The sequence below is a fragment of the Poecilia reticulata genome, linkage group LG21 (assembly GCF_000633615.1).
Source record: "Poecilia reticulata strain Guanapo linkage group LG21, Guppy_female_1.0+MT, whole genome shotgun sequence".
In the NCBI taxonomy this organism is placed as follows: domain Eukaryota; kingdom Metazoa; phylum Chordata; class Actinopteri; order Cyprinodontiformes; family Poeciliidae; genus Poecilia; species Poecilia reticulata.
In genome coordinates, this window is record NC_024351.1 from 7,073,568 (window position 1) to 7,091,613 (window position 18,046).

Below are 18,046 nucleotides of genomic sequence, written 5' to 3' on the forward strand. Positions count from 1 at the left end.
ATATAACTCCTCAGGGGAGCAGGGGCGGTACGGCAAAACCGAAACAAAAGGTGCCGAAGACAGTAGGCTATAGTTAACACTTATTTACTTTCCATTTGCCTGTTGTTTTTTTTTTTCTTTTTGTTCTCTTTGAAATTTTATCTCATCTCATTAAAATGGGGAAACATGTACAGACTGAACTGTACAAAGAGGTTCTGCTGTATAAACAAAAATATGCTGAGAAACATGTTAGACAAGATCTGGCTGCAAGTTTATGTGTTATGAAAAAAAAGAAGGAAAAAAACGTACTGTGTTTTATAGAGGTGTTGAAAACTGAATTTCATTTTGTTTTCATTAGACACAAGTAATAAAATAAAAAGACACGATTGATCTCCCTCAGCAAAAGGCTTGAAAGACAGCTTAATTACTTTCTCAGTGCTGCTGACACTTCTTGTATAATTATGCTGCAGGACAAACGTATAAGTCCTGCTGCAACGTTCTTTCTGTTAAAAAGGTGATTGGCTGAATGATCTTGTGTTTTATTTCATTACACCAGCTGACCTAAACCTGTTTGGGTCAAAAGATAACGTAGTGATGATGTACAGTTTTCATAGTATTTAAAAAGCATAAAACAGATTCAGAAATATTGACTAAAGTTATCAGAAGGGGAGCTATCAGCCTCTTTCCTATTGTTAATGCTGAAAGATTAATATGTAAGAAAAATGAAAAGACTGGCATGTTGATATTAACCTGGCAAATTATGTGTTAAAGTTGCTGTTCCCAGATGTTTTAAATCTTTTTTTTTTTTGTCCTTTGCAAGAAAAAGTTGCAAGGACAACTTTTTCTTGCAAAAAGTTGTCCTTGCAACTTTTTGCAAGGACAAAAATGAATCTTTGCTGCATTGTCAAAGATTCATGCAAAGGTCTGGCGTCACTGCCCCACGTCGTCTCAACCCTGAATGCTGACTTGATTTATGAAAGCCAACAGCTGTGTTGGGTGTTGGCATCTTCGTTTGTTGAGTTATGAACGGCCTGAGGTGAGAAGCGATTTATCCTTATGAAATTCCTTCTGGGTCAATGCTTCTGTGTTTTTCTACATGTCTTTCCTGTTCGGAATATTTGACTTTGTAGTCTCTATTTATCTTAAACTAGAAAGCATTCTTGGCTACGTGCTTTGTCACTTCTTTGCTCAAGAAGAAGGATTGCTGCATTGTCAAAGATTCGATTCAGTTACATCGCCTTCCTTTCATAAGCAACCATTCTTTTGGTGATTAGTGCTAATAAACCAAATTTAACTTCATTGCTCTAATGTGAGGTAATTTGCAATGCACCTCTCAGCATAGAATTGGCAGTAGGTTTCTATGAATTTGTAGCGTGTAGATTAAATAGGCAAGAAGGACCCCAGTTATATGATTATTTTGATTTTAATTTCTTTCTTTTTATTGTCATTTTTTTCCCCACAATGCAAATAATGTGAGTGAAGTACAAGGTTTTACTCACAAATACTTCTCACTCAGAATTTCTTCATCTGAAATCTAAAGTTAAAGGTATGCAGGTAACCAGAGACTCTGTGGGAACAAAGGTGTAATTTTCATTTTAGGAATATGTCTAAGCCTGCACTCAACTTCAGAAACAGACAGCTGCTGCCTACTGTCATTTCTTTTTGTGCAAAGACTTTATTAAGTATGCCTGTTCAAATGCTTGTTAACACAAATGTAAAAAATCCACCAATTAAGTCTGTGCATTTACACATCTAGATGTGGCAAAAATGACTTGGAACCAGCAATTTCACAATTTATGTTGCAGTTATCTAGAAAGCTACTTAATTATAACGATTATGTAACAGATTGTCTTTAGCTTTGGTAATAGCATCTGTAATATGTTTCAGTGTTAAGTGGTAATTCATTAGACCTGACTGGGAGGTTTTTTATATTATTATTTCTTCCTTGTTCTTTAAACAAAAAGTGATTTCAAGATATTTGTAGTATTTTCTCCAGCTTTGACACAGCATTGAGTAGTTTTTTTCTTATAGTTTAAAGGTAAACTATATTAGTTTAAAGGTAAACATAAATAAACATGTTACTACAATAAAACCACTGTTACTTATAACATTTTAAAAATATTTAATTTTAATTTTATAAGACAAAACAACAAGATGTGCTAGGGTACTTAGGTCAAGAGTGGAAATAGTTGACAATTACCTTGTTTAATTATTTGCAACCAAATCCATACCTTCAGGGGTAGAATGATTTTATTTGAATTCTTTGCATGAGTGGATTACTTATCTGTTGGGAATTTTTGCGCCAAATGAAAGGCCCCATTAATAACATTTAAACAACAACAAAAAAAACCACTTTGAAGTATTTAATAGCTATTTTACCGACATAAGACCCACCACAGTGTGGGGGATATGTTCTTGACACATTTTTGATCCTTTAATATGAACAAAGCATTGTTTCCATGCAGCAGACTAACTGAATGAGCTCCCATTTGTTATAAATATCACACTCAAACTGAAACTGAGACGTATAAAGATAAATTTGAAGCATTCACAAGTGTTCTGCATACATACAATAATACATACAATAATTATTTTGCTTAGAAGGATGTTTATTGATCTTGAACTTAAACCCTGACATGGAAAACATAAAATGTCTAGAGCATGAGTCTTTATTTTGAATTGCTGTAGGTCAGAATACCACATTGAGTGTGGTACATAAACACAATGCAGTAAATAGACACAATACACATACTCTTTACATATGCTCTTACATGATGCATTGAAAGTGTCACCTATAAACACTTCTTACAGACATAAACTTATTTTTGGCACTTATGGAACTCAATACAGAATAAAACATGGAGCAATATTTATGACATTTTGATGAAATAATACCAAAAAAAAACTAAGGCAGTTTTGAAGGAAAACGGAAGTTAACAGGTGCTTGCAAAGTGTACCATTAAATAAGTGGCAACTTGTCACGCACCTCTATTGGTAGATTTCTAGAGCTCTTTCTCTGATTAGGCAGGTTTGGGCTTGTTGAATTTTCGCTGAACTAATCATCCTTGATTATCAAGAAAACCAATTTCTCCAATACAGAAACATAAGCTCCTGAATTGGTGTGATTATCATCACAACCCCTAGTAAGGTGCTGAGTGACATGCTGTGGAATTGAGACGTCTGAAAGTAATGCAGCCAGCATTTTTCCGAATAACCGTAGTCTGCAGGATGTGGCCTTATTGTAATAGAAAAATATCTACATGTACCAGCATGTGTGTATGTGCATTAGGATTTTTTTTTTTAACCCACTCATTTAATTTATTGATTCATGTTTGAAATGTAGGTCAAACTGTGTTTAAAGATAACAATTCTTGTCCTTTCTCTTATGGTTGCGTGTTTAATATTTTCACGTACAATTCTGCAACGTTGTATACCTACTCTGTGTTTGTGCTGGTTTATGCAGGCGTTGTGTAAGAGAGCCTGTAAAGGAGGAAGTCAAACAAGATGGGAAGCAAAAAAAAAATTGATTTCGAATGTCTGTGCCCTACATGTTTGGACATCAGAGCTGTCTGTAATCCAGTGGCTTGTTTATGTGCTACGTGATAATCAGGGAGCTCAGCTTATCTCAGTGTCAACAAGCTGTAATCCACAGTTAGAGACAAGACACTACCTGAAGCCTCATCTAGCAGTTGAATATTAGCATTTATTTAGAAAGTAGAATATTATTTTTTCACCCCTTCATGTCAAAGTTGTAAAAGTAAATAATGTATTTATTCATGTTTAAATTTGGTTGACTTTTTCTCTTCATTTCACGGTTTATTAGTGTGTGGGGACACTTTTGAAATAACAATTAGCATAAATGACCGGGCAAGCTAATTTATCACATAATAGCAAGACAGGACTTCTACAATAAATAAATATTCACCAGTCACTCAATTAGACACACTCTGTTAGGTTTTTTGTTGCACTGAGTCAAAAAGTTGCCCAAAACATCTGATTGTTGCTACATTATTAACCTACATAGCAGTGTCTGCTCTATAGCAGAGCTAATTTTCCTACAAACTCCTTGCTAGATAGATTTATATTGTTACGTAGATGCCAAATCTGACCATATCATCTGCAATTGATACCCATCAAACCCCAAAAGTTTTTTCTCACTTTGTCACCTAACGTTGATGAGCTTGTGTAAATTGTCCTTTCAGTTTCCTGTTCTTACCTAACAGGAGTGGCACCTGGTGTGGTCTTCTGCTGCTATAGCCCATCTGCTTCAGGGTTTGATGAGTTGTGTATTCAGCGTTGGTAAGTAATACACACATAGCAGGCACGGAGCTATAGGGGAGTTGGGGGGGCGGCTGCCCCCCCGGCCCGGGCTCGGGCCCAGATGGGTGCCCATGGGGGCCCGGGTCTGGAGGTGCCAGGGAGGGAGGAATGGTTTCAAGTCGCTTTAATGTCTAATTATAAACAGAGAAAGTGCGCCCTCGCCTGTTCAGAAAGGTGTATGTAATGTTAAAGTTACTGTCCCTCAATGGATAGTTCATTCTCATCTGACCTCTCTCTGATTTATTGTTCCAAACAACTGCTGCTCATTGCATAATTTCTCTCTTGTAGACCGTTTTCTGTAAACCCCAGAGGTACCTGAAAATAAACACTCAGACGAATGAATTTGGGAAACACCCAATTTCACAAATTGGCTCTTTCGCCATTTTTTCCCCCCACATTCTGATGCCACACAGCAAGTTGTCTCTCTTCACCACATGTGGATTCCTAAATTATTGTAAGCAGTAACACTAATGAAGTAGCTGGTGTGTGTTTAACGTTTTTTATAATAATAATCTGTAATATAAGCTCAACATAGCATTTTAAAATGAAAAATGACCTCTGACAACTTTTAGTGTTTTCTTTAGACACATTAAATTGGCGAACAATAACTTCCTGCAAAAATTCTTTGTTGGCAGGTCCTAATTCTATGAATTAATTCATTAGTTAATAAAAGAGTTTCCCAAACCAAACACGTTTCCATTAATTCAGCGAAGTCAACAGCTGATATATCCCTGACCTCTGCTTTTTTATAGAGAATTGGACACTGAAGGGATTCAGACTCAATGCTTTTTGACTATGCAGCAAGGAACACACTAAATAAATAAATAAATAAATAAATAAATAAATAAATAAATAAATAATGTTGATAGTGTTAGTATACCACACTGTCTATACCACACACACAGTGTGGTATAGACAGTGTGGTATAAACATATAAAGTTTTAATGGCCTGCCACACAGGCCAACTTCCGTTAAGTATTATTGCGCAGGTATGGTTTTTCTTTCGGATGATCAACGGGCCAATCAAAAAGTGCGCTCAGATGACACTTTATTGGGGCGGGGCATCACGCCAGACACTCTGGTCGCTTATTGGACCTTTCGCTGTAAACCCATGACGAGTCGGCCAATCGTTAGCGTCAGTCCATATGACGCGCTTGAGACAGAAAACATCATTCGCTTAATGGTGGTCTTTGGACAGCTGCATCTCAGCGAGGAAATAGCCGATGGAGAGCATCTGTTCGGTACTGCACACCAGTCTGCCAGAGTGAGACCGGGACAACCTGAGGCAACATGGACATCCTGAAATCACTGGGACATCCGGAGGAGATATTTAACCTGTTTAAGTTTAAGATGGGAGGATGCAGAGCTGTCATGCCAAAGTTGGATTATGTGAGTAAAATACGTTCCGCAACAAGCTCTGAGGCAGACGCTGCACTATAGAGAGGCTGGATTTATCAGGATTATGCAGCACGTCATGTTCTGCTTTTCAGAACAGCTACAAGAAATATGCAAATCATAATAAAATGAACAGACAGGCCTGTTAGAATGTAGGCCTGCTACTTTGCAGTGCAATTAATTGCGCTGACGAGAGTGGAAGCAAGCAACTAATAGGACTTTGTCAAATTAGATCTGTGCTCTTACCAGGCAGAGGTGACCACTGACGTAGGATTTAAATTGCATAATGAGCTTGGAGGGTTCACCACTAAGGGGAGATGATAATCCCACAGTTTAAACACCAATGTGACCTGGAAAAAAAACAAAACAAAAAAAAACAACAGGCTGCAAAAATGTCTTGAAACAGACTCGGATTTTTTGTTGCCGACATCTCAGCGCATCATAGATGTCACTGCAATGCGGAGGCTGTTGCTCCAAAGGGTGCTGCATCCTTCTAAATGTATCCTGGCAGACGTAGTGATCCGAATTAATCTTAACCCACTCTAAAGGGATAGCATTGATTGGGTGGCCTTTATTTCAAGCTAGAGCAAAAAGCCACTCTGGCTCCCTTTATTAACAATATCAAAGATGGATGTAGAGAAGTGATCACTGAAAGGTGAGTCACTGTATTCCACTATTAACGCCTTGAAAATATTAGGAACTTTGGTTGACATTTAGCATAGCATAAACTTGTTTGTTTGGAAGGGTGACAGTTTGTTTTAGGCCATCATGGAAAATGCTTTCACAGGCTCAAGGTAAATGAAACTCTCCATCACAACTCTTCTTAAAACCCTCAAAGAATTTCTGGAGTTGCACCTGAAAATACAACAACAGAACTTTTTCTTAGTGCCCTGTGTTTCATTTGAGCCTGTTAAACCTTATGTACTGCACTGCTTTTCAAGAAAATACAAACGGGTGTAGTTCCCACGGTCTTCCACGAGGTGTCAGCAAAGCACTGGGAGGAACCTCTTAGTTCTGCTTTTCGGTCTGTTTGCCAGAATTCATTTCGCAGAAGCAAACACTCGTTTTGCAGTGCATTGTGTAGACTGTAACAATGCACACGTTCTGTCAGTCATGATGACGAGAACGCTAAAACTAAGCACCGCTTTCCCACATTTTATTTGCGGAAATACCAGTTGGTTGGACAAGGTTTATTTTAAGCCTATATTTGTATTAAAACTCGATTTAAAAAAAAAAAAAAAAAAAAAAAAAACACCCTGCAGCAGTGCATATCTTCATGACGAGCGTTAGATCTAAACTGATCTAAACGGTAATATTTCCTCAAGTTGGATTAGGAAACAACGTTGCAGCTGCTCGTGTTTTGGGTAGAGGGGGGGTGGGGAAGTGTGTCTGATCATAACAACAGATCTACAAACGCTCTGCGCCACGTCCGCTCTGCTAATGCAGCGATAAGCTTTGCTTGTAGACCTGCGGAGCGACCTCACGCCCTCCAAGAGATTTTACAACGCGCTTCGACCCCTCTCTCCGCTCGCTTGTCCTCTACATGGACTCGGAGTTTGAAACTCCCCCAAGCAGCGTGGCCTCCACATGGACCGTGTCGTCTCCTAACTGCAGGCTCGGGCTCTTCCCGTCAGGGTTTTCGCATGGCCGGAGCCTGCTGCAAATGTCCGGCCTCTCTGTCCGTGTTGAAGCGCTCTCTCTCGGTGGCGCCGCGAGGCTGCGGCTCCGCTCCCCCGCGGTCCGTCCTGCAGGGCTGGAGGAGGCGCGGGGAGAGGGGCCTGCAGGAGGCCACCAGACCCAGTAGCGCCCTCAGAGCCGCGGGTTTCTACCGACAAACAGCCTTTCTTTGTCTCTCCTGCCAGGAGTCCATGAGCGACAGCCTGCGGACCTGCTACGTATATCTGAATCAGACCAGCAGGAGCTTTGCGGCCGTGATTCAGGCGCTGGACGGAGAGCTGAGGTGAGTCAGAGCTCAGCTGGCTGCAGGTGAGGAGAGGCGTGTCTGCAAAATGTTCCATAGCACGATGGCTGCTGCTTGGATCTTCCCTTGGAAAAACATAAAGAAACGAGAAGGTAGATTTGCGTGTATTTCAGGTATTATTGAGTCCTGCACTATAAAACTTCAGGCATGTGGAGACATCTGCAGCTCCTTCGTCTGTCTGCAAAAGCAATGGTCTCCTCCTGAGGGACACGTTGCATCAGTTTAACTTTTATAAAACAGTCAACAGCCCCAATAAATCAATAACTTCTTCAGTTATTTGCTATCCTAAATGACAGTCATTAGAGTGTACTTTGCACATTGCTTTGTAAAATCCTATTTGGCTGCAGCAAACCGTCAGTTCACGATTACCCAATATACCTTTCTCAAGGACTGGTTTAATCATTTATTTAAATTGTTTGAAAATTATGTAAATATGAAAGGGAAAATATCTAAATGGTCTGTTTATTTCCTGTTAAAACTAACAGATTGTTTTGGCCTGTCAAATAAAATTCCAATAAAACACATTAAACTTGGTAGTTGTAACCTTGCAAGTTTTTTTATTATTATTATTATTATTAATTTATTTATTTTGATCCAGACATGCGGTTTGCATCTTCTACCTGGTGCTTCGTGCACTGGACACAGTTGAGGACGACATGACCATCCCTCTGGAGAAGAAGGTGCCCATGCTTAACAATTTCCACACCTACCTGTACCAGGAGGAGTGGTGCTTCACTGAGAGCCATGAAAAGGACCGTCAAGTTCTGGAGGATTTCCCTACGGTCAGCGGCACCCATACATGCGCAATGGAAGCCATTAAAACCTCTGCAGAAGGCTTTCCTACATAAGAGAGTTTATGTACATTTACATTAGAGCAGTTCTTTAAGAGTAACTGTGACTGTCCTGGATTGTTTGAACCCAGATATCACTGGAATTTAGAAACCTCGCTCAGGAATACAGAGACGTCATCTGCGATATCTGCCACCGGATGGGAGTCGGGATGGCTGAATTTCTGGAGAAGAAGGTGGGATGCATGAAGGAGTGGGACCTGGTAAGTGTTATCCGTGTGTCACAGTCATGTTGGAAGCAAAACGGCAAAATAAATGACTTTGAATGGGTTCCTACGCATGTTTGATTTTATTATAAAGGTTCTGCCTAATGATTGCAATAGACTGTTTGTGCTGGCATCTGATCACTGCCTTATCTTTAATCTAGCATGTTTTGAATTCCACACACAGTTTTTTTTTTTTCCATTCTAGGAAAAAAGTTACAATAGATTTAGCAAGTGTTTGTCACTATAATTGTAAATGTGTAATAAGTTGAGAACTAATGACTAATCCAGGGGCAACGTAAGGTGACCCATCAGCCACAACGGTATTAGTACCTCGCCGTAACGATAACAGCCTCGTTGTGTGTGCTTTTGATCCGTGCAGTACTGCCACTACGTTGCCGGTCTCGTCGGCATCGGTCTGTCGCGGCTCTTCTCTGCCTCCCAGCTGGAGGATCCGGAGGTGGGACGGGACACGGAGCTGGCAAACTCAATGGGCCTGTTCCTGCAGAAAACCAACATCATCCGAGACTATCTGGAAGATACTCAGGAGGGACGGGCCTTCTGGCCAAAAGAGGTATCAACGACAACAACAGCAACAAAAACGTCAAGTTAGATTGAGCTTGTTGGCGTTGCAGTTGTGGCAGTTTTATTGGCTTCAGGAATGTGAGTTATTTACAAAAGATGCCCACTGAATTGAAATAAAGTGTTTATTAGTATCATTAGACATATAGACGATTCATTTTTGCCCACTGTTACACTTTGCAGTTTGCATGTAGGTAAAAAAAAAAAAAAAAAAGTCAATCATCTGATCAGAGCACCACGTTCTACATATTTTGGTGTTTTTCATACGTGGCTTGTAACAAGCTGCAAACAGGACTTGATATGGCTTCATTCCAGATGCTCCTACCCTGAGCTGCAGTTCTTACCAAGGGACACGTTGACTGCAGGAAATGCTGTAAATGACATCTCTTTTGTGTCGCCGTGCAGGCGTGGAGCCAGTTTGCGAGCCGTCTGGAGGATCTAGCCCAGCCCGAGAAGCTGGAGTCGGCTCTGTCCTGCCTCAACCTGCTGGTCACCGACGCTCTGCGTCACGTCCCCGACGTCATCTCCTACCTGTCTCGGCTGCGCAACCAAAGCGTCTTCAATTTCTGCGCCATTCCACAAGTAAAGACCATTTGGTCTGCTACTCAAATGATGTGGTGGTTTCGCTTCATGTCCAGATGTTTCACTCACTGTGCAGCATACAGTCTCAGTAAAGTTACTTTAAACTAAAGGAAAGGTTTGACGACGACAACTTGTCTGTAGATTTGGAATTGAACTTTCAAAATAATTGGTGTACATTAAAACCAGTAGTAAGCACTATTACCGGTTTATAGTAATATGGCTACTGCAATATAAAGTAGTTCCAATGTCGACGTAGTGGGGAGTTCACTGGGACTGACACTTTATGCTGATTTCTACAACGCCTGGAAATCGTTATAAAACCAGAAGTCTCTTCTTTATAAGAAATATTCATTTTTAAATAATTTGCAGCCTTCTTTTCTGGAACAGTGTTTAATTACATCTGCCCATGTAAGATTATGGATACTTTAGCTGTTGGAAAATCCCAGAATCAAATACCAAGAGTTGTTGATGTTTTTGTCATTGGTTTCATAGTAGTAGCTACATCAGACACCCAAATACATACTGTTTTTTTATGTATATGTATGTTAAATGGATTTCTGGCATGCATTAAAAAAAAAAAATCTTTTTGGACGTTAATTCAGGCAAGCACTTTGATTTTTGTCGACTGAAAAGATGCAATTCCTCTGTCAACCAGGTGATGGCAATAGCTACCCTCTCAACGTGCTACAACAACCCGATGGTGTTTCAGGGTGTGGTGAAGATCAGAAAGGGACAGGCTGTCACCCTCATGATGGAAGCCACCAACATGAGAGCAGTGCAGAGCATCATCGCCCAGTACAGCCAAGAGGTTTGTAGGTTCCCTCAGTCTTTTCTCTGCCGGCTTCTGCCACATGAACCTCTTGACCCAACTTCCTCTCTCTTTTTGCAGATCTTACAGAAGGTCTCCCTCACCGATCCGACGCGGGACAAAACGCTGCACATCCTGGCTGTGATCCAGGAGAAATCGGCCCTTCCTCAACCCGACCTCAGCTCCAGGAACCACCACCTGTCTCCTGTGTACCTGTCGGCTGCCATGCTGCTGGCCGCGCTGAGCTGGCAGTATCTCAGTACGACAGCTGCCCAGGCGCAGGGCACAGGGGACATGCAGTGACTCTCTTCCTGACTGGAAAAAAAAAAACCTCCGTCTTTTCCTGAACATCTAGTCCTTCTCTTCCTTGGGAAACCTAAGGATTGTCTTCCCACATTGGAGTCTCACACCAGCTGTTGAAGAACCACAGACTTGTTGAACTTTGGGATTCTTTTTGCAGCCTGATCTATAAAAAATTCTGCGGTATTGACACGTTCTCATCCATTTTGTGTTTGCCGCAAGAGGACAATTTTAGGATCTTAGAGAACAGCCATCAACCTTTGTGAAATTTCACTGATTTTTGTTTTCTGAAACTTTAGCTTTTTTGTGTTCTTGTTGAATCCTCACTTTGAGAGACACTTGAAAGTACGCCAGAATTTGCACTGTTGGATCACATGGACATATTCTATTAACCGATTTAGAACATTTCCTGTTTCATTCAGTTTTCAACAACATGTGGGAAAGGTCTTTCTGCTAATTTTATCAGTCATGAACTAAAATAAAATGGAATAAAGTGAAATATATTTTGAACAAAAGGAATTTGTTGGCAAAGTGTCCTTAACAGCTTTGGTGAGTAGAAAGGCTAGCAAAGAGTGACTTTGTACAGAACTAAAGGAGGGCTACAAACATTGCTATGTAATGTGTCATTTTCATTTGTACATATTTGAAGAAATAAGTTAAAGGCTGCAATCTGTGTGAAATCAGAGTAAGCTTACAACTTCTGTTTCGTTTTGAGTCAAAGATGGAGAGCCTTGTTAAAATGAACCTACAAATAAATAATGTATCTGGTAGCAATTTTTATTTTTATGGATGGAGTAGTTACATTTATGCAAACTTGAACCAATAATGTTCACAGCTACTACTCTGTTTCCCCACCTGTGTGTTTTCCGGCTACTAAATGAACAACAGTGACGCTGCACACCTCCTTTCCCTAAGTTCAGTTCACTGTTCCTATTTTACGTTTCCCTGAGACAGTCCCAACGTTTAAACTGTGGCTTAACACAAGGACCTATCTCATATTTCCTAACAAAAAATGTCTGAATGATCTGAAGACTTACAAACATTTTTATAGACTTATGAGACATGTGGAACCTGAAAGATAATTTCTAATGGGCGACTTCAAGCTAAAGCACACGAGTTGGTCTGTAGGAGGATAGTGACCTTTAGTATATCTGTGTGTGCACATCTGAGTGACTCAAAAAGGACAAAAAATAAGATGTTGGAGTAGCCTAGTCAAAGTCTGAGCTTAAATCAGGCAGTATTATCTTAAACGGGCTATTCATGCTTTAAAATCCAAAATGCGTGGAAATTTCAGATAAGCAGAATCTTGCATTTTTTTAGCAATTTGAAACTTATTACCAGATACCACAGCAAGAAATCTGTAACAGCAAAACATTTTTCACAGCAGCGCGGAATATAATAAATCAAGTTTACAGCTGGTTTTTAGGCACATGACGCCTTGTTAATATAATGCTAAACATAAGTCATGAGCAACCTTAAAACTGACCTAACAATAACTGTAAAACAAAAATTAAATATTCGAAGCTGCTTCAGATTTATGGAAGGCAGGTGATCGTCATTCAATCTCATGGCCACCACCAGGCAAGCTATAGCAAATTATTGTTTTTGTTGTTCCATGAGATTTATGAAAATATATTTCATTTGCTTTTTCTTTAGAAGTAAATCAACATCCTTCAATACTAATTACTTTTTTTTTTTAGCAGGAGTATAGATTTTAAAGCAGAAGACTGAGATCCATACAATCTCCTGTTTACCAAAATAAAGACGGACTTGCATGGGTTTGCATATTTCTGCTTTTATTCTCACCTGTATCCTAATTCCAAGAGCAATAGTTAACCTTTGGAGTTTTTCAGGTCACATGAGACAAACGATTATGATACATTTATTGCATAAACATGTGATTCCATGACTTTGCATCTCACATAAAGGACCGCAACAGACCTTGTTCTTTGACGGGAACGAAAACAGCGCTGAAGAGAAGCTTTCGACTTTGAAACAGCAACACAGGTAGGAGGACATTGATTTAAGATGTATTTTTTTGCTCTTGTAACTAGAATTGTACTAGTTAAAATATTGAAATAATTTTTATTCATATTAATACTTACAGCACTGGTTTGTCTCAGAATTTAATACTTCAAAGTTTGGAAAGTTATCCAATAATTGACTTCTTTGAAATGGTGTCATATTAAATAAAATGAACTAAATGTCTCTGGTTTTAATCAGAGAAAATAAGCATAACAGCTAGCATCATGTGGAACAGTAAATACAATTATATTTTTTTTATGATATGAGGTGTTTTAATAATGTTTCTCCCATTGACTAATAATGCCATCTGTTATTCAGGATGCATCCTTTCTTCCTGTTCTGTGTCGCGGTGGCGGGGTCCGTTGCCTGGGCTCGACCCAATCCCTCTCCCTTCTCCTCAGAACTGATCCACCTTATCAACAAAGCCAACACCACCTGGACTGTGAGACTATTCCTTTGTTTTTTTCCCCCCCAAGATGAAAGTGACACAGCCACAGACTGTGGTAATAATCCAGCTGTATTACTTCACTCTTGTTTAGGCTGGCCAGAACTTCCACAATGTTGACATCAGCTATGTGAGAGGGCTTTGTGGGACCATCCTGAAGGGACCCAAACTGCCAGAGGTGTAAGTTTTAACAGTGTTTCACGTTTTAGGGTGTGAGATGTGCGTGTTCAAAGTCTCACGTGACGAAGCAGGTGACAATAGGCAGGTCTGTCATCTGCAGTGTGTCACAGACTGTCTCCTCTCTCGTTTAGGGTTCATAACATTGAAAGTGTCAACCTTCCAGACAGTTTTGACGCACGCCAGCAGTGGCCCAACTGTCCCACCCTCAATCAGATCAGAGACCAGGGCTCCTGTGGATCCTGCTGGGTAATTAAAAAAAAACACCCCTACAAATAAAAGAAAAGCCAGCATTTTATTTCACAACATTTTGTTAGTTATCTTGTTTTTTCCCTACAGGCTTTTGGGGCGGTGGAAGCAATATCTGACCGTCTGTGCATCCAAAGTGGTGGTAAGGTCACTTTGGAGATCTCTGCTGAAGATCTGCTCACCTGCTGTGATGATTGTGGAATGGGGTGAGCAAAAGAAATGTCTCAACATAAAAGGGCACTTCTAGATTCTTAATTATCCAGAAGATAACTATGCTTGAGAAGTGACAACAGTGGTTCAATTCTTCAAATGAAAACACTGCTCAGTAGCATTGTGAACAGTTTGGTAGCTGATCAAGGAGAAAAAATAGTACATTCAAGCCATTTTGTGTGTTTCCTTCATATTCTTTCATTCTTGTGCCCTTTTGAAATACTTTTTAAAGCAACACATACCGTGGGTTTGTTTGCTTGCAGGTGTTTTGGTGGTTACCCCTCAGCTGCCTGGGAGTTCTGGACAAAGACTGGTCTTGTGACAGGAGGCCTGTATGACTCCAAAGTCGGTAAGTTCATCCCGCACTCAAACTGCATCTTTTGAGGGCCAAAAACCTTAGCAGCTGTGTGTGTGATTGTATGTTACAGGTTGCAGACCCTACACCATTGCCGCCTGTGAACATCACGTAAATGGAACCCGTCCTCCGTGCCAAGGCGAAACAGAAACCCCTAAATGTGTGCAGCAATGCAGGGATGGATATTCTCCGTCTTACCCAAAGGACAAACACTTTGGTAGAGGCATTTTCAAAACAGCTTTGCTGGCTTTGGTTTATCTCGTGTCTGACTCTAAGCTTTGTCTGCACCCCTTTAGGCCAGCGCTCGTACAGCATCCCTTCAGAGCAGCAGCAGATCATGACAGAGCTGTATAAGAACGGGCCTGTGGAGGCAGCTTTTAGTGTCTATGAGGATTTCCTGCAGTACAAATCTGGTGAGGCATTCGCTATCCCAGCTGTGTACACACACGCACACACATCTCCACTCTACAAACAAAACTGTTCACATTTTGATTTTTGAGGAGTTTAACTTCATTTTATGATTAACACTATATCTTTTAAGTATTTGTCTTCTTCTTTCCTAAGCGTTTCAACAACATAGCAAGGTGGATTCACCTCATTTCTTTTCTCAGGCAGATAAGCAGGCCAGTTATCTGCTGAAGTCCTATTCAGTCTTTTCCTGCTGGTTGCATTCATCTAAACCACTGAGTCACAACTGATTTTCCACATATTCCTGTCTTCTTCAAACTGACACTTATGACACTCCTGCTCTTTCTTAGGCATCAGGGACTTCTGCTGAATTACAATTTTCTGCCTGAACAGAATAAAGTCAATGAGCTCTTTCTTGCTGTAACAGGCGTGTATCAGCATGTGACTGGAGAAATGCTGGGAGGTCATGCCATAAAGATCCTAGGCTGGGGGGAGGAGAATGGCACCCCCTACTGGCTGGCTGCAAATTCTTGGAACAATGACTGGGGAGACAAAGGTAAAAGTGAATATGTAACGTTTTTTTATTCACATTCTACAAAACAAAATGCAAAGTTCACAACATTCTAATACAGTAAGAATTGGAAATAATGTCTGCATGTTGCTTTCCGCAAACAGGTTTCTTCAAAATAAAACGTGGGAATGATGAATGCGGAATTGAGTCTGAAGTGGTCGCAGGAATGCCCCTCAACTAGATGATTTAAAAAATATGATTCGAGCTTCTTTGTAAGGTCAAAGACCGGCATGTACATGTTAAGATTATCATAAAGAATGGATTTCATGACAACATGGTAACACTGACCAGATGATTATTTTATGATAGAGCTTGAAGCAGCATTTCCTGATTAAAAAGAATCTGAATTTATTTTAGGAATTGCTTTGTTTCTGTTTCTATAGTGAACTGTGAGTTAGAAGCTGATTTAAGCTCACAAAAAGCATTTTCATGTACTTCTGTAAGGTTTGTTTTAACATTAAATAAATCTAATACCAAAGTAAATATGAGCCTTTTCTTCTTTCATTTATTTTCATATGAATTATTTGCTTATACACAAGAAAAAAAAAACATGTTAAAAAATGAGGTGATTGGTGAAGGTTGTTCCATAAAATTCCATGACTGCCAACCCCCTTCCCCACAATGAGCATTCGGCCAGCATACTAGGTCGGACCCATATGGGAAAAAGGAAGGCAGAAAATATGGGTCCCATATGGGTTTGTCCACGATTTCCATGGTGGCCCCACATGCCCATGTGGGCCCATTTGGGTGGTGGCCCTACATGGGCAAACCCATGTGGGGCCACCATGGAAACCACGGACAAACCCATACGGGACTCATATTTTCTACCCTCCTTTTCCCCATATGGGGCCCACCCAGGTATGCTGGCTGTGGGATAACTTATTTTACTCCCTGGAAGGGTAACCAATTATTAATTGCAGTTTTTTTTGCAGTAAAAGACAATCCAAAGAATCAGTATTTACGAGACAAAGGTATTGGGTTGGATTTCAACATCTCAACAGTTCAGACGTATGTGGAGCAGCAGAAATAAGGGTGCACACATAGCCCCATTTATTGAAGAATTGTCTCTGTGTGTAAGACAAAGTAAAGTTATATCATTCGTGGCCATAAAAATATCACACTTTGATTTTGAGAGTTTTTAGAAACTGAAGTCAAAGTTCAGTGAATGTTGGAACATTTCGCCAATGCTGATATGTTATTAGTTTAATTTTAGTCACAGGATAATCACAGCCTCTGTAGCTGCACTTACAGCATAGCACCACACCGTTGGAGGTGGCGCTGAAGCACATTTTGAGTTTGATGCCGATAGAAGAAGGCCAGAAGGCGGGATCTAAACGTCTCACGATCAGAGGCAGACTCTGGTTGGTTCAAACCCAAACACAATCTTCGATAATGGCCTGACAGTCAGGAAGCTGCATTTCCCGGATAATATACCGGTCAATAAAGGCCGCTGTGGACGTCGCCGCTGTCACCACTGATGGGACTTGTTGTCGGGGTTGTGGAAAATCGGGAAACGACCTTTGATCGGTAGCTGATGGGGATGAAGGCAGGTTCCCCGAGGTTACTTTAATCATTTTCTGTTTGTCAGGTCTTTGTTGTGTCGAGCGCTGTCGGCACTGCGGGTTTAGGTTTGTGCTGGAGGATAGCCATAGGTCACTGGCATGTATTTATCCAGTGTGGAGCTGTGGAGAACATACTGGGAGTCTGTTTCCAGGCCGTACACGGTGTTCATCTGCTCCGTGACCGCTGCTCTATACTATCTGTGGGGCCGCAAGTGTGAGGTCAGTCACAGCGCTGGTTTAGCTGACATAACTGCTTTATATGCGCTTTATTACTAATTCTATTTTTATTTATTCATTTCGTTTTTTTCCGCAGAATGTGGGTTTATTTATTGCTACTTTTTTTTTTTAATAATTGTTTTCTTTCAATTCGTTCGTTCTCTTTTAAATGCAGTTATTATTGCAGTGTTAAATAGGTTTTACTTTTCTATATTCAGAGTTTTTTATTTTATTTCTGTTTTTACCTCGGCAAACATGCTTTAATTTATTTTATTTATTCATTCTTCGAAATAATGATTATTAATAATTTATAACATCACTAAATATACTTTGCCTTGTTATGAATTTGCTCATTTTGTATTGATTATAATCAGGGGTGAAAGTAAAGGGGTACGGCAGGGTACTGCGTACCCCTAAAAGATTTAGCAGGGGTACGCAGTACCTGCAAGAGAGGGGAGCGGCTGTCTGCTGTAAATAATCAATGGGTTCACTGTGCAGCCGTGAGTTCACCCACTAATCAGCCGTGACTGATTAGTTTTTCTAGAACAATCTAAAGCACGACTTAATCAGTTAATAAATAACCTTTTTCCCTATTTCATATTGTTTCTGAACTGTTCGTGCTTTGCTAGAGCAGGGCTGCAACACGTCGATCGCGGAAGGTTTTGAGTCGATCTTGGCATGAGGTGACAAACTGAACAACGGGGACCCTCGTCGGGTCAGTCAGTGTTGCTTCCTAAGTGGACAGTTTGATTTCACAGAAGTTTGATTTACTTGGAGTATATTGTGTTGTTTAAGTGTTCCCTTTATTTTTTTGAGCAGTACATATATAT

The 18,046-nt window shown here is 40.3% G+C and overlaps 3 protein-coding genes across 5 annotated transcripts in view; all 3 read left to right on the forward strand.

Moving 5' to 3' along the window:
* Positions 1 to 5,453: 5,453 nt before the first annotated feature.
* fdft1 (farnesyl-diphosphate farnesyltransferase 1) lies at positions 5,454 to 11,778 on the forward strand. Of its 2 annotated transcripts, XM_008397834.2 has the most exons (8): positions 5,454 to 5,688; positions 7,557 to 7,654; positions 8,274 to 8,457; positions 8,598 to 8,726; positions 9,109 to 9,300; positions 9,714 to 9,890; positions 10,546 to 10,698; positions 10,780 to 11,001. In XM_008397834.2, the coding sequence occupies exons 1-8, from the start codon at positions 5,590 to 5,592 to the stop codon at positions 10,999 to 11,001; spliced, it is 1,254 nt and encodes a 417-aa protein (XP_008396056.1). In that variant the 5' UTR covers positions 5,454 to 5,589. The 2 variants fall into 2 exon arrangements, with proteins under 2 accessions (XP_008396056.1, XP_008396055.1); XM_008397833.2 differs by lacking the exon at positions 5,454 to 5,688 and having other exon boundaries at positions 7,338 to 7,654; positions 10,780 to 11,778.
* A 1,118-nt stretch (positions 11,779 to 12,896) lies between these two features.
* ctsbb (cathepsin Bb) lies at positions 12,897 to 15,900 on the forward strand. Its single transcript, XM_008397832.2, has 10 exons — positions 12,897 to 13,005; positions 13,342 to 13,465; positions 13,563 to 13,648; positions 13,780 to 13,894; positions 13,985 to 14,100; positions 14,368 to 14,453; positions 14,533 to 14,676; positions 14,756 to 14,872; positions 15,295 to 15,423; positions 15,543 to 15,900. The coding sequence occupies exons 2-10, from the start codon at positions 13,343 to 13,345 to the stop codon at positions 15,617 to 15,619; spliced, it is 993 nt and encodes a 330-aa protein (XP_008396054.1). The 5' UTR covers positions 12,897 to 13,005; position 13,342; the 3' UTR covers positions 15,620 to 15,900.
* An 877-nt stretch (positions 15,901 to 16,777) lies between these two features.
* The window catches only part of LOC103457573 (phospholipase ABHD3-like), a 6,983-nt gene continuing 5,714 nt past the window's right edge, over positions 16,778 to 18,046 (forward strand). The window contains exon 1 of one of the 2 annotated variants that reach the window (XM_008397829.2): positions 16,778 to 17,219. In XM_008397829.2, the coding sequence (XP_008396051.1) occupies positions 17,100 to 17,219 (120 nt within the window). In that variant the 5' untranslated portion in view covers positions 16,778 to 17,099. The remainder of the gene's footprint in view (positions 17,220 to 18,046) is intronic. The other variant, XM_008397830.2, reaches the window with a different exon arrangement.

Coding starts and splice junctions, on each gene's coding strand:
- fdft1 (XM_008397833.2), top strand. CDS start 7,338: ATGGCCGGAGCCTGCTGCAAATGTCCGGCCTCTCTGTCCGTGTTGAAG. Junction 7,655..8,273: donor GCGCTGGACGGAGAGCTGAG/GTGAGTCAGAGC, acceptor ATTTTGATCCAG/ACATGCGGTTTGCATCTTCT. Junction 10,699..10,779: donor TCGCCCAGTACAGCCAAGAG/GTTTGTAGGTTC, acceptor CTCTTTTTGCAG/ATCTTACAGAAGGTCTCCCT.
- ctsbb (XM_008397832.2), top strand. CDS start 13,343: ATGCATCCTTTCTTCCTGTTCTGTGTCGCGGTGGCGGGGTCCGTTGCC. Junction 13,466..13,562: donor AAGCCAACACCACCTGGACT/GTGAGACTATTC, acceptor ACTCTTGTTTAG/GCTGGCCAGAACTTCCACAA. Junction 14,454..14,532: donor CCTGTATGACTCCAAAGTCG/GTAAGTTCATCC, acceptor TGTATGTTACAG/GTTGCAGACCCTACACCATT.